The following is a 15,984-nucleotide window of genomic DNA, read 5'->3' as shown; positions in this document are numbered from 1 at the left end:
TAATTTATATAAGTTTTCAGATAAAAGGATATGTGTGGAAGTGAGAAAAATAGATGACACCAAAGGTATAGCGATTTTTAATATAGTAATCGTTTGAATTTCCCAGGTGGTACCTCAATGTAAACAAACGGGAGTTGCTTACCTTCTCTCTTTATATATATAGGGGAAACGAGTGTGATTATAAAAGGCTACCAAGTCGTGATATTTCTTTTATTTTTCGGCTGGAGACATATATAAGGGGTTGTTAATGATAATTAATAAAAGAAATAAAAAAAAAAAATTTTGAAAAAAATATATAGAAAAAAGGGGGGGGGGGTAGTGCACGGTCCAGTCCACAAGCACCTGTGTTTCATGCTGAACAAAATTTAACGAGATAAGGCTAATCACCCCAAACTTCGACTTCACATTAATAAACAATTGTTCTGCAACTTTATATTATTTAAAAGCTTGCCAATATAAGAAACAAAAACTTTTACTTACTTTTTCCATTTAAACTCCTCTCTCGATTTTCACGAGTATAAGACTGGTCTCGTTAAAATCCCGAGATATACGAAGTTTTGACTTTCTCGGGTTTTTTCATTCCTCGTGAATATAAAAACCAGAAAGGTTCCGATTATGCTAATAAGGCTGTGAGGTGTGCAGTGCTACCGACCATTATTAACCTGGTGAATGTATCGGTCTCAACTGAGATCTGTTTAAATAATCTTGAAATTACCATTTCATACTTCATAGAAAAAGACTGTAATTAACACAATTTTATTGACTATAGACCAGTCTCAAAAACTTTATCAGCAGGGTTTTTGGGCATGTTGTTACTCAGCAAACGCATAACCATCTCATTAGGACAGTTCTGTACGAAAACCTGCAGTCAGCATGCATATCATGTACTATGAGACAGACATCCTGCAAATAAAGAATGAAAGCAGACATAGACAAGGATCTAGAAGACGGTTACGCCATTCAGAAGAAAGGAGGTTCGATCGAAATGGCCACGCGTAACGTTAGGGCCTGAAAATCAATAACAAGCGTCAAATATGCCAATGTCGACAGGAGTGACCCTTAAGAGCTGGGTTTTTTGTCCTCTTCTCTTTTAACAAATACAAATATATCAAACATGTCTTACGTCTATACTATACCAAATGGTGTATAAACTTGGTTCAAAAAGATGAATTAGTGTAAAATACGAATGTGTAAATAATTAGATGTATGTACATGTATTATATTAATTTAAATTCCAATGCATGTATTAAGTTATCTTTTATATAATTGAAGATATAAAGATAATGGTTCTACTGCGGCGTTGCTTGAATTTGAAGGACTGCCAAATTTTTCTTTATTTAAAAAACGGAAAAGATTTTATGACGTGTGCATTGCATGAGAAGCCCTTGTCGTGTGAAGAAGTTTACGCTTATCTCCCTTGTTCTTAAAAGGATGTCAAAACACGGTTTTGATTTAGTTTGGAAATTGATTCTGGTTTTTCGTAAGTATTTTACGTGACAGCAGAAGTGTTATAGTGATTTCTTGTTAAATCTATTTAAATTATTATTTGAATATGATGATAATTTGATACTTACAAACAAGTTTAATTTAGACTACATTTTTATCTCGAAATTTGGTTCTTTGGTAAAACTGCCTGCATATCTTATTATCTGGAATTATCTAAGATATAGAAAATCCTAACTTTATCTCAGCAATAATCCGTAAATATTCATATCCTTTATGAGAACAATATAGTGCAATATCAAAATAGCTACAACATTGTTGATATCCACTGCATATTATTGTTAATATGATAAATGTATACAAGTAATACAAACATTTTAAAGGATGGTTTAATTACAATGTTTACAGTGACAGTTCCCGCGAAGTGTGCTTCTTACTGCTATTACTACTTCAGTTATACCTACTATACCACAAGGCAGCTATGTTACTACTATTACTACGACTCGGATAGGTGAGTAAGGCATTTGTAACTTATAGTCAGTTTAATCATTTTACTTTTACCATTTAAAATTTGAAAAATTAATGCTCGTAGTTAAGTTAGTACATTTATATTAATAATTCTTTTTCTTACACGGTACATGTATAGAATATGGTTTCAATAACATCCGGGGTATTAATTTGGTGGGTTACGTGAAAACCAAAACTAAAGGGTACTTAATTCCTTGGCAAAAAATCTGTACTTTTTCTAATTATTTATTTAAATTTGACTTGTCATTTTATAGATCAAGTCAACAACAAAATCCACAAAAAAATTTAATGTTGCATATCAAATTAATTCGTATTTTTATATTCTATTCAATTTTCCCATTACAAAAGTTGATGTCTGGGCTTTTCGAATCTTAAATTTAAAAAGCTGCTTTAATATTGCAAGTCTTGTCGTCCAGTAAATCATTTTAACGCCCTATATTAGGATTGTGTATGTATATCACGTTACTAGGAAGTAAATAATTTCAAATACTCGGATATATCATGTTTTCATTGGTCTAAATCGAAATTTGATTACAGAAATGTTTGCCAATTGAGCCTGTCTACAAAAACGATTCTATAGTTCGTCTATAGATAAAGGTTGTCTTTTGTGTCATGCTAGAGTGATTTTTTTAAGAGATGGTTGTTTAGTTAATGTTGATTGCAAATTGAACGTCAGATCTACGCAAAAATAACATTTTTACATAAGGTATACCTTATTACATATAACATCATTGGCGATGCTCAGAAATGTTTTACTTTCAATTCCATTAAAATAACTCTGCTCTTTCTTACAAATTAATGAACATTAAATCAAACCATAGGTTTTATATAAAAACGAAATAATCCGTTAAACTTAAGGTAATTACAGTTCAGCCCTGAAAGTTTTAAACGCTATGAATTACAATCCGTTTGCTTAAGAAATGCCCAGTAGATATTAAAAAGTCATTTAAATTATTCTAACGCCCAATAAAAGGATTGAATATTCGGTTATTAGGACGTAAATTAAAAACACAAAAAATTTATAAATAAAGATGGTCTCTTGTTCTATGTTACACCTAGGTGGTAATTTAAATACCTTAAATCTTGAAAATGGCCGGATTTCATAATAAGCCGGATTTCATAATAAGCCGGTTTTGAAAATAAGACACCTATTTATTGCATTGCAAATTTCTCGTTTTATGCACTGAAAATTACTCGAAAATAAGCCTGTTCTGAAAATAAGCCAGTCATGACAATGCCAGTTTGGAAAGCTTTAAGATTACCGTAAAGTCTTATGTGTAGCATGCAACTGTATATATTTTTTTTTTTTAAAACGCTTTTACTATGCATTATTCGCATTACCAAAAAGACAAAGTTGTTTTTTTTAATTCATCGATATGCATGCGTACCTTGTGTATTCAAATCGTATAAAAGAAATCAAAACAACCAAAAACGGCAATTATTTTATTGATAATTAATCCAGCTACTTGATTATTGTAAAATAAACATCTGTATATGTCGTTTATCGTCATTAGCAAGTCTAATAAATGATTGGTCTATTTTTAAAGTGTCCATCAGTATGCAAACCAATTACTGCATAACAGGACATCAAGTTAATATTTTTTTTAAACAAATCATAATCATTGCTTATCTTCCTACACTCATATAAACTGTAAAGTCCAACAGGACACCGGAAATTGTTAAACAAACATTGACCACGCTACAAGTCAAAAGATGGTTGTTTACGTAATGGCGAATACAATGGCTAGGACTTGTTAGATGCAAGGAATAGTGGTCAGAGTGCATAACTATTATAATACATGAAAAATCAAGGAAGCAATATAGCAGAAAAATACATAACTCGATGTTGTTAAATGTCTTTAAAATCATTGTATCTCAATTTAAATGATTTCAGACTTGGCACAAAGCATCACTAGGTAAAGGAGAATCATGTTTGTTCAAATAAAGGGCACGCCTTTTTTAAAGGGAGATAATTGAGAATTTTAACGAATTGTTGGTATCATTTAAAACTCTCAAAAAGTTAACTTGTGTGGAAGCATTCTTATGTAGCGTAGATTCAAGTTTCTTCAAATTATGATCTTTGAGGGAAGGTTGGGGTCACAATGGAAAATCAAGTTTTACTTAAGAATATCAAGAGATTTTTTTTTAATCTTCTCAGAAATTATTTGACCAGATAAGGTTAAACTTGTGTGGAAGCATCATCAAGTAGTGTAAATTCAAGTTTGTTCAAATCATGGTCCACGGAGGTTAGGTGAGGCGACAATGGGAGGAGGCAAAGGTAGGGTATTGCCACCATGGAGTGAAATTTTACATAAGATTAAATTGAGAAAATCTTTTTTTTAAAACTTCTTTTCAAAAATCATTCAGCTAGAAAAGGTCATTTTTGAGTGGAAACATGCTTAAATATTTAAGTTTCAAGTTTGTTTAAATCATGGTCCCAGGGGGTAGGGTGGGGCCATCATGGGGATCGAATTTTTACATAGGAATATATAGAGAAAATCTAGAAATCTTCTTCACAAAAACCATTCGGCGAGAAAAACTTAAACTTGTGTGGAAGCATCCTCATATATTGTAGATTCAAGATTGTTGAAATCATGATCAACGGGGTATGATGAGGATACAATGGCAGGGGATGGGGAGAGGGGCTCGAATATTATCAAAGGAAAATATACAGAAAATCTTTGAAAATCTTCTTCTCAGAAACCATTTTGGGGGCGGGGGTTACATAGGAGTAGAGAAAAATCTTCTTTAAAATACTAAAACAACAAAAGGGGCTTGGTTAGTACCATAAACATATTTGGATATGGCGGATTAAAAAAATAGCAAGATCTACCTACTTAGTTGTCAAGATATTTTGATTTTGATACTGTTATGCTTATTCTTATTTTGACAGGAGTATCTAAATGTATAATGCATCTTTTGTATTTTCCCCAAGTTTGTACACGGTTACGATTGTAGTAAACAAAGGCTTTACAACACAAAATCAAAAATGTCGGTTGATCCCTACTATGTTGTAAAGTTTCATGCTTTTTATAAACACTAAATTCAGCGCTAAAACTTGTTGATTTATATGACTTAGATAACAATAGATGAAGGTGGATAAAAATAAATTATGCTTGATTTGAATCTACATTTTAATTCATTTTTTACCCAGGGCCCTTGTTCTTTTAACGTCATTTTTAATTTCATTTAATTATTTTTATCAAATGAAATTGTTTTAACAATTACTACACATTTTATTTAATATTTCATAAGAAAAAAATGAATTTATTTTAGAAAAAAAACTTGTATCGCTGAAAATTTAAAGTTCCTGTCTTAAACAAAACCAGCACGGTTTCTCAAAAATTTTCTAATCAATATTATCTTTTGAAAAAAGCGAATCGGAATACGTTTAAATGACGTCATCCATGTATCATTTGTGTACCGGTATATCATTGGAAGTCATTGGGGTAAATAGATGCACACTAATAGAAAAATCTTTTAGCAGCTGGGAAAGGTGGATATAAAATAAAAGTTGATAAAAAGCTATACATAAAGAAAAGGCTTTCAAAACAGACTGTGGATTTAAGCATGGTTTCCATTGTAGTTCATATTTGAGCTATAGGGCTATTTAGCGAAAAGACAACAATCAGATGACAACATAATTGCTCAGAAAAGATATTTTACATATGATTTGGGTTTTTTTTTATTTTCTTGGTTTTCTTTTTACTTTCTTTTTTTCATCTTAGTTACTATACATTCATTTATCAATGTGATTAGCGGAGTATATCTTATGTTTATATTTAGTTCGGCTGGAGCGATAGCTGGCGGAGTTATTGGGGGCATCGTTGCGCTGGCCGTTATTTGCACCATTGTTATTTGTGTGTGTGTCAAAGTCTGCAAAACACAAAACCATGGTCAAGTCTTGGTGTACCCTCAACAGCCTGCGGTCTATACCAGTTCAAGTACGTAATTGTGTGTCAAATATAAAGGTCTCAATAGATGGGGGAAAGAATTAGTTTTCAGTTTTACGATAATCAACTTGTTTAAATATTCACTTTGGGTTTCATCATCTACATCGATAACTACTATATAATTGTAGCTACACAACAAGGATATCCGCAGCCCCCAGCTCCTGTCTACCCCTATCCGCCACCAACTTATTCGAGCGGACAGCAAGTTTTCTCCTATAGCGGATAGGATGTTCATCAAAAAAAGTTATCAGCTACTAATGACAGTATCTAATTAGTACTTAACTTTCTGACAAACAGAATATGCCAGTATGAAATATAATTACATTGTAAGTTAACTCACAGAAGATGTTTGTTAAGATTTTAGGTAGTTTACTATCGTCATTTGTTGCATTGCATTGACCTTTGTTTGATATCAAGTTCATTCACTAGTTTTTTTCCTTGTCCACAATCTACTGCATACTGTTTCCATAACATTAGACTAACCTAGCTAGTGGTTTATGACATTGTTATGATAGCCTTGAGTTTTATGAGAAAAGTTTGGGTAAAAAATTCATATGCAACATTTCTATCATGGTTTTGATTATCAATATATTGTATGATATTTATATCTTAAAGTGGTTTTTTTATTGAATTCATCTGTCATTGATGACAGTTTGTTGTTATTAAATATATGATAAAACATTAAAGCTGCTTGGTCCGATTTATTTGTTATTACAGTATCAAATTTTTTTCCACACAAACCATTTATCTTAGAAAGTTATGGACTTTCTCCTATTTACACCAGCAGAATCAGTCTCCTTTCAAAGTCAGAAATATTCAAAGTAAATAAAAATAATTTCGTTTTGGGCAAACGGAAAAACAAACCAAATGCATCACGGGAATGTTTAGAAACCGAATGATTGGGGTCATTCCACCCGTATGCTATGCATCGATTGTAAAGAAAGAAAACTTCAGAAATATTAGCGAACAAAATGTACACATGTTTATTTTAATTTGTCTGATAATTTCGACCTTTATTCACAGCGATGACAAAGTCGTAATACAACCATACCCGTCTCGCCGTCAGGGAGGAAATTTAATATGAGGCGAAATAACGCGGTACCATTTATGTCGTTTGTTTTGTTAGCAAATTTTGTACGTATTTTTCTTCATTGAAATTTGGCTTAATTGACTGGGAAAACTACTGCAATGTCTATTATTATACATATACTAAGCATAGCCATCGTTTAAAAGCGTGCATAAAATTTGATATAAAATCGGACCAAACAGCTTAAAATAAAATTGATAAAAAACGATTACTTTTTATCTTATTGTATTCATCTGTCATTGATAGGTAGAGTTTATTGACAGTTTGTTGTTGTTGTGAAATAAATAATAAAATATTCAATGACATTGATAAAGAACGATTTCATAATTAATTGCAAACTTACAATGGTCTAAAACTAAGCGGTCTCGTCATTTATAACACAATTACCGTTGTTGTAATTATACTTTATTTCGTTTGACCAAGATAAATGCATCTGGGCTGAAAAACGACTTTCTAAAATCCCAAAATACCGTCAATGTATATTTAATGGTTGAAATTGTTTTCGTTGCATCTATAAAACATTAGAATTATAAGTCGTAAAGACATGGAGATTTAATTTCGAAATACACGAGAGTTAAATGAACTGCTAAACATACCACCTCCTCTAATCTTCACTGTCATTGTGAAAATTTACAGGGAAACGCCTACTTATTTTATTATGTATATTGCGTAACTGTAGCAATGTACATATTTTTGACATGTATTGTTGCTTTGTTTTGTGTATTGTCAAGCTATAATTATAAACAGGTAACGTGAAATGTACATTTCACAAGTTTCGGGTTATTCACGACTTGAGCAAGTATGGAAGATTCCAAAGTCTTAAGATTGTTCATAACAATTTGTGAGTATTTGACCTGTAATAATGCCAATAAGGTAAACTGTAATAATGCCAATAAGGTAATTCAATCATTAATAAAAGTTATTTATTTATTTTTAGTATACACTCTTCATTCTTACTTGGATGGTAATACATGTACAATACAAGCCAAATTATTCTGTTTTTACATTAATATTAAAACAAATTATAAGGTAGAAAAATACATGCAAATTTATTAAATCTTATCAATTAAAACAGTAATGACTAAGTTAAAATGTTAACAGTTATGGTGACAGTTCCCGCACAGTGTAGCTATTACTGTTATTACTACTACAGTTATACCTACTATAGCACAAGACAGTACTTTTACTACTACTACTTACTCATCTAGAAGACAGCTCTGTTACTACTACTACGACTATTACTATAACGACTCCTCTCAGTCCTCCTCTAGGTATGTAATTCAATTTCTAAAATCTATTTAACTTCCTATTATCATTTCATTTAATTGTTTGGAGTTTTTTGCGTTATTTTCTTTCATAAGCACAAATCATAGAAAGTGCGTTATTTTCAGAAAGGTTCATAAAGTCTTAATTAATTTCCTTTAATTCTTTTAATTTTTTTTTCTGTTACGATTTGTTCAAAAGCACGAATCATAGGAATTTTGACAATTAATGATAATGTTGCAAATGCTTAAATGTCCAAAAAAAGTATTAAATGCTACCTTTTGAAAATGCATATATATTAAATTTTATTTCATATATAACCATTGGTTCTTAGGGGAAATATTCAGACAAGTACAAAAATGCTATATATTTATATCAGATCAAAAACTATTCTTGAAAAAAACACATCAAGTATATTGTTTTGGGGTTTTATGGGTTGGGGTCCATTTACAGTCTTAGATATTGCAAAAAATATTAATTTATAATATTGACAAAAGTAAATAAAAGCAGTACAATAAATACACATAAAAATATGTTGTTTGTATTTTGAAAGTCTGGAAAAGATCCAAAAGAAGGAAAATCATTCAAGTGTCTTGCAAATGAGATCATAGTACAGTAAACAATCCATAGAAAAATTTAGGAAGCAACATTCTTATTACGAAATAGGATTTAATGAACTGAAATATGAATTGTTCGATTGTTAGTTTTGAGATAAAAGGTTTTTTTGTTTCAACTAGCACGATTCTTATCTAATCTCAAAGATAATTGATGTTTTGATTCACAATTTTTTTTTAGGATTTTTGAAACATGACCTAATGAATAGAATTAGTAAGGTATACATGTATTGTTCAAGGTACAAATAACATGCATTCTTTTTGTCCGTTTCTTTTTAATTTTATTCTGGTAAATATTTTAGATATTCATGTCCATATAGCATGAAGTATTGTGTTGCAGTTTTCTTGAACTCTTTAATTTGTTACCTTTATATCACCTTTACCTTTTCATTTTTTTATCACGTTTCTTATATATATATATATATATATATATATATATATATATATATATATATATATATATATATATATATATATATATATATATATAGTCATTTGTTAATTTCATTATCATATATGTTTTAGTCCTTCCGCTGGGGTTATAGCTGGAGCCGTCATTGGAGGCATCGTTGGTATCGTCATTATCTGTGCCGTCGTTAGTTGGGTGTGTGTCAGAATCTGTCAATCACACAACCGTGGTCGGGTATTGGTGTACCCTCAACAGCCCGCAGTCTATACCACTTCAAGTACGGCATTGTATTCGTTAACAAAACAATAAGAAACCCCTCTAATTGTCTAGAGAATAATAAAAACTCCGGTATAATATGAATGTCTAAAGCTTTTACGCAAACTCTATTCTATTCACCTTAATATATTTACATTGGATATGACCATAAACATGGATATATTATTTCAGATACACAACAAGAGTACCAACAAACCTATGTTCGGGCTTCTTCGCCATAAACTTATTCGGGCGGACGGCAAGTCTTCGCATGCATCGGAATTATTGTTTCAAGAGATGTTAAAATATGCATCTGCTTGTAAATAAAATATTGACACACATTATATTCATAAATGAAATCATATGTGAAGTACAATACGTATAGTATAAATCAAAATATCAGATCGCATTGTTTTTATTTGATGAATTAATCTTTTTTCTTTAAATTTCATAATTTAATTATATAATTTATTACTTTTGTTTATCTAAATCTAGATCTGTTGTGTTGTACTTTTTTCACGTTTCAGCTACCTAGTTGTAAAAACAATTTGAAATGCTTTAAAAGTCATGTTAGTTTCATGAGTGAAGGTATGTTAAATAAAAAGTATACCTGACAGTACCTTAAAATTATTTAGCTTTATAATTCTACTGATGATAGCATGGTTTAAGTTCATGCATATCTTGTTTACATTTGTCACGAAACATTTACTGACAGTCTAAAGAACAGTATTTTATTCCAGAATGATTTTATTATGATAAATATTTTTTAAACATTATAAATTCACTAGAAGTAAGGAATTTATTTTGAAATTTAAAGTGACCATGGCATCAATGTATATAGCATTATGGGCGATCCGGAGAGTTGTGCAGAACTTAAAATGTCACAGATCTTCATTCTATTGATTATGATTAAAGTCATTGATCTGAGAGAATAAGTATCAATACATATAGTCAACAGTTGAGATCCGCGAGACCTATTCTCTCCGTTAAACAACAGGATAAAGATTTGACATTCAGTTAACAATTCGGTCAGCAAAGAGCAAATTGGACGGCGTAGCTCTTTTATTTTCCAAACCATTCAGTTAACATTCAGTTAACTAAATGCCAGGGCTTTATCTAGTGAACATTCTTCACATCCATCTCTTTGTGTGTCTGTCTTTTTTATCATTTACGGCAGAACTTATTACCAGGACATTTATCCTTCACTCTTGCATATTTAGATATAGTAGCTCACTAAACAGACTTTCGTTCCTTTGATGAGGTAAAAATATGCAACTGTAGTTATGCTCTTGTATCCCCAACTTTAGTGACCCAAATTTCAATTTCCAAATATTTTTTTATAATGATAGTTTTTAATAGATTAAAATTGAAAAGGATTTTATTTTCTTTACTTTAAATATTCTACGCAGAACCCATATTGCTGAAAATTTAAACTCCTTTGATAAGCTATAATTGCGCACTTGTCGCGTGTATACGTAGTATTGTGCGCTTGTTTCGGTTTGGTTTCAGACTTGAACAAATATGGCTGATTCCAAAGTTTTGTTAGCTTTCTTGACAATTCGTGAGTATTCAATCTGTAACAACAAGCTATAAACAATAGTTTGTCCTTTAGTTTATATTATTGAAGCATGCATTCTTTTATCCCTTTTCAATGAGAGGTTTATTTGTCATTTTTTAATGTTTGACAACAGTTACACATTTCTATTTAAAATGATTGTTTTTAATCAATAATCAGTTTGTTGTACAATGTAAAAAAAAAATGGAATTAAATAGTGATCAGTGGAAGTGGCAAGATGGGTGGACAGAAAGACAGACAGACAATCCAAAAAAATACGATCTTCGTTTTCTTGGACATTACAAGGAAGTCTGTGATATTTTTCAAACTTATTAATGATAATTTACAGAAGGTAACGAAGACTTGATTTAATAAAAAGATTTAAAATCCAGGTAGATAATTGTCCACAAATGCAGACATACGACAATAAAGGTCATTGTACGGTGCTGCGATTAAAGAACTTCAATGGCGATTATCTGATCATACGATACACGATATTTAATAAAAGAATTGTTTGGGTTAATGATCGATTTAGAAAATTAAATATAAATTTTGAAGAAAAGAAAACTGCATCAAAGCATTGAGAAACCAGAAGAATCATGCATACAAAACGAAAGTTCATTAACGAAAAAATTGTCGAAAATTCAATAAATATTCATTATTTGTAAGCGAGAAAAATAAAATCGCATGTGCAAACTATCGTAAAGAGAGTAGTTTCAAGCTAATGCTATCCCACAGAAGCTGACAGCTACAAAGGGCATGTGAGTCTTTAAATAAACCATCGGTAGTCATGTTTTATCATGAAATACTTTATATACAATAAATGTGCTTGATAATTTTAGAAGCAATTATTCGCGGCAAGAATTTTTTGTTTAAACTTTGTGGAGTTTGTAATAGCTAAAATGACTTACTTAAGTACATTGTAATGAATAAAAGAAAGAGAGAGAGAGAGAGAGAGAGCTCTTATATTGTTTCCATTGCATAGTCAATAAAGTATAGTGCAAGGCGCAGTGCGTGAGCAAACAGTAAAATTTGCAGGATGCCTCATATGGATACAAGTGTGATCGGCCGAAGTCGATCACAAAAACAACATGAATGTAGATACCAATCATTTACTGTTGACATTACAGTGATAAATACTTTCTAAAAAAGAAGGGAAGTTATAGGAGACAGGATGTAGATATACGTAAATAACGAAAACAAAGCCGTTTACAAATGTTGGATAGATTCCGAAAATGCTTTTCATAATATATTCCTATCAGACGTTTTTACTAATTCTAAATTGTATTAGCTTTTCATTAATCAAGTATTGAGTATCGATAAATGTATTAATCATGAGAAATAGATGGACATAAAAAAAAACCAGTAAAAGAACACAGAATATATGAAAGCATTACCTTGTGTTAACCACTAAATACCAGAGTATACTTGATATACACTTGTTTTGAAGTTTTGAATATCTGAATTTAAAAATGCATGCACTTGTTAACCCCTATCGTTAGATTGATATAAATCAAAATGTTTTATTATGTTACTGAGCGGATTAATTTAATACATAATTTGTTTTCTACGCTTAAGTTGAAACTTCATTTATATTCCACATTTAACAAAACGCTATTAGTTCTAATGACGCTTAACTTTACCATTAATTACGCTAATGCACTGAAGGTAATACTCAACATGTTGATAGATTCTTTTACATTTAAATGCTCATTTTTTCCTTTACATTTGGTTTATAATAGTTCCAGATTTAAAAAAAATCTTCGCTAAAGTCCAGTATTCATGTACTTCAATGTTTTTGTTCTGGAACTCCGTTTCCGGTCCAGTTAATTGGCACAACTGCTACAACGATCGACATTGATTGTTAACTTTACCATTCAAACAACAATAGAAAACTCAAAGTTGTGCAATATACTAACGCAAATGATCACCTGAACAAATCTCGGCTGGCTCCATTATTATTTCATTCAAACAGAATGTCGGATTTTAAGCGTTTTGTTTTAGTATTGGAGATTATATGGGCCCTCTGTAAGTTTTTTTGAATTTTTATTCATTTCGACTGTTGTAAATATAGTACCTTTTGATAAACTATCGGTTGACAAGGATTGTTAAATTATGTTAAAAGTGTTTTTTTTATTGAAACAACGGGTTAAACTTGCTGATTTACTGATTAATGCATACAGTCCCTTCTAACTACACAATATATGGTCATGTTAAAAATGTGACTTTTGTCTGGTTCACAATATTGGGGTTCGTTCTCAATTGGACATTTTATTGTAAACAATCAACAACGTCACAGTATAAGTTTAACAAAATGTATCTTGCACAGCATATGAATTAAACGTACTCCGACAAAATCATCCATATTTTGAAAATTTTGCCTACAAGGAAGTCAAGAAAAAAATTTATTATTCGGGGTGATATTGATGACACATTTGTTTATAGATACGATTTTGTTTTTTATACGTTATTTATTCATTTGCTCTCATGCGCACAGATCAAATACGTTGTTAATTATATAAATTCACAATTCACGTCTGTTGATTTTAATCACGGAGACCACTGTAATATCGTTAATTTATTTATTTCAGTGGCAGTTCCTGTGCAGTGTGCCTATTACTGCTATTACTACTACAATTCTTACTATTTAAGAAGGAGACAGTACTGTTACTACTACTATGACTACTCCTATTACTACTACTATTACTACTCGTCATATAGGTAAACAAGATTTCCGTGACACATGTACATGTATATACGTGTGTTGTATTTATGTGATTTCAATATTATTTATAACTTCTTATGAAGATACCAATATCTACATATCTCCTTTTCAAGGAGCTATATAGAAAAAAAATCACTTACACAGATGCAATGGAATTTTTTTTTCCAGTTTCAGAGTTAAATATAGATGGTACAATGAATTCCTGTATTTACATTATTAGTGAAATAGGCCTATATAGAATATTCAATGTAAATTATATTTATTCGATTTATAACAAAAACCAAATGATGCTTTATAACTCGTTTGAAAACATTCATTCTAGAACGCAAAAAAAAAACTTTTGTTGCGAACGACTCTTGATGTACAGTTTTTGATAAATATCAACTATCACAGATAGTAATATCATACATATCTCATCAACATACTGAATATTCATCTCTAGGATCAAAATTGATGTGTGTGTTTGTGAAGAATAAAAGCATATAAAGGGAGTAAAGGAAATAATACGGCATTTGGTTTTGATCAAGCCGCTTAGAACAGCAAATACAATCCGTGTTTTCAAAGCTTAACGAAATACACATTTTTAAAGTTTACATTTACACAGACACAATGGTGATTATTCGATTGGATTCAATGCAAGAACAGTTCAAATAATCAATGTAAAATAAAGTTCATCCATTGTTTTGGTTTAATATGCTGTATTTTTCAGTTGGTGTTGCTAGTATCAATATCATCACGAAATTAAAATATTGCTATATACAGACAACAAAACAAAAAGGGGGCAGTTTCAAAGTCAAACAACTTCATAAAATATACTAGTTTTCACGATTTTTAAATGGAAAGGAACATCTGTTCAGAGTGGCTTACATCAGTACAATGCGCAAGGGACAATAATATGCATGTACAAAGATTTTGTAAGCTCTTCAAGCTATCGTTAAATAATAACCAAAATTTATAAGAAAATTTCAACTCTTTTTTCAATGATTAAATATATCATATTTATAATAAATAGAAAATTTTTATATTTTTCATATTGCTTAAATAGCTGGATTTTAAGTGAATTAATAAGGATGTATGATTTACTTTCAGTTCCTCGGCTGGTGTTATAGCTGGTGCTGTGATTGGCGGTATCATCGGAGTCCTGCTGATCTCCACCATCGTTGTTTGTGTTTGTGTCAAACTCTGCAAGAAAACAAACCATGGTCAAGTATTGGTATATCCTCAACAACCTGTGTTTTACACCAGTTCAGGTAAAAAACATTTATCATATATAATAATTAACTATATATTGTAATGAAAGTTCTAAATCGAATTCTTTTTATTATGTATGAAAATAAAACCAATATATTTTATTTGGAGGGGGCTGTAGGTTATTATCATTCAGTCAATCTAAACTCAATACGTCTACAAGTATTTCTGAAATAAATTATATCTATGGAACACTGCTGTTTAATTTCAGACACACAACAAGGATATCCACAACCATCAGCGCCGGCCTACCCCTATCCGCCCCCGCCGTATTCCAGTGGACAGCAAGTTTTCTCTTATAACGGATAGACTGACTCCCTAGAGGATTGAACGCTGTTGTTAGTTTCCTGACGTACCAGTTACAGTGAAAGGTCTATAAGATCACAAACAAACAATATTACAATGGTTGATATCGTAATAATATCAAAGAGAAAATTATCATTATCATAATATGTCCTTATTTTATTTGATGTATAGTGCTGACATGTTTTTAATTTCTGTGTTACTGATCACACATTTTGTCTTTTCTATTTGTTATGATAGAAATGTTCAAAGTGAAATATTGTTACCATTTATTATGATCATAAACCAGGCATGTAAAAAAAATCAATATAAAAAAATAACTGCCCCCTTCCCCCGATGCTAAATGCCTGCAAACAGATTTTAAAACGGTTGAAATGGTTCTATTATAGAGGAATTATTTCTTATCATTTGGTTGTTTATATTTTAGAGGTTTGGGTGGTTTATTTATATTTGAGAGGGGGAGAGTTGTCTTTTATATCAATATTCTTGTGATTTGTGGATTTTTTTGGGGGGTGTATTGTTGATATATTTCTTTTTTGTTAGTAATTTTACAGTTTTTTAGCATCACTGCAGTACTCATGAATTTAATTCGCATAAAATT

At 30.8% G+C, this 15,984-nt stretch overlaps 2 protein-coding genes across 7 annotated transcripts; both read left to right on the top strand.

Annotated features, from left to right (window-relative positions):
- Positions 1 to 1,354: 1,354 nt before the first annotated feature.
- Positions 1,355 to 10,086, top strand: LOC105341151 (uncharacterized). Of its 5 annotated transcripts, none has more exons than XR_010712658.1 (8): positions 1,358 to 1,480; positions 1,852 to 1,954; positions 5,758 to 5,915; positions 6,053 to 7,852; positions 8,113 to 8,282; positions 9,070 to 9,107; positions 9,414 to 9,574; positions 9,745 to 9,979. XR_010712658.1 is itself a non-coding variant. In XM_066080948.1 (8 exons), exons 4-8 carry the CDS (start codon positions 7,813 to 7,815, stop codon positions 9,792 to 9,794), a joined length of 384 nt encoding a protein of 127 aa, XP_065937020.1. In that variant the 5' UTR covers positions 1,358 to 1,480; positions 1,852 to 1,954; positions 5,758 to 5,915; positions 6,053 to 7,812; the 3' UTR covers positions 9,795 to 10,086. The 5 variants fall into 5 exon arrangements, 2 of the variants coding, with proteins under 2 accessions (XP_065937020.1, XP_065937021.1); XR_010712657.1 differs by having other exon boundaries at positions 9,070 to 9,127; XM_066080948.1 differs by lacking the exon at positions 9,070 to 9,107 and having other exon boundaries at positions 8,113 to 8,193; positions 8,231 to 8,282; positions 9,745 to 10,086.
- Positions 10,087 to 10,979: 893 nt separating this feature from the next.
- LOC105327029 (cysteine and tyrosine-rich protein 1) lies at positions 10,980 to 15,426 on the top strand. 2 transcript variants are annotated; one of them, XM_011427309.4, is made up of 4 exons: positions 10,980 to 11,113; positions 13,699 to 13,828; positions 14,922 to 15,082; positions 15,292 to 15,426. In XM_011427309.4, exons 1-4 carry the CDS (start codon positions 11,074 to 11,076, stop codon positions 15,387 to 15,389), a joined length of 429 nt encoding a protein of 142 aa, XP_011425611.3. In that variant the 5' UTR covers positions 10,980 to 11,073; the 3' UTR covers positions 15,390 to 15,426. The 2 variants fall into 2 exon arrangements, with proteins under 2 accessions (XP_011425611.3, XP_011425610.3); XM_011427308.4 differs by lacking the exon at positions 10,980 to 11,113 and adding an exon at positions 12,711 to 13,135.
- Positions 15,427 to 15,984: the final 558 nt, after the last annotated feature.

This window comes from Magallana gigas, chromosome 4 (assembly GCF_963853765.1).
Source record: "Magallana gigas chromosome 4, xbMagGiga1.1, whole genome shotgun sequence".
Taxonomy (NCBI): domain Eukaryota; kingdom Metazoa; phylum Mollusca; class Bivalvia; order Ostreida; family Ostreidae; genus Magallana; species Magallana gigas.
The sequence above is the reverse complement of the archived record's forward strand: the minus strand, read 5'-3'. Positions and strand labels throughout refer to the sequence as shown.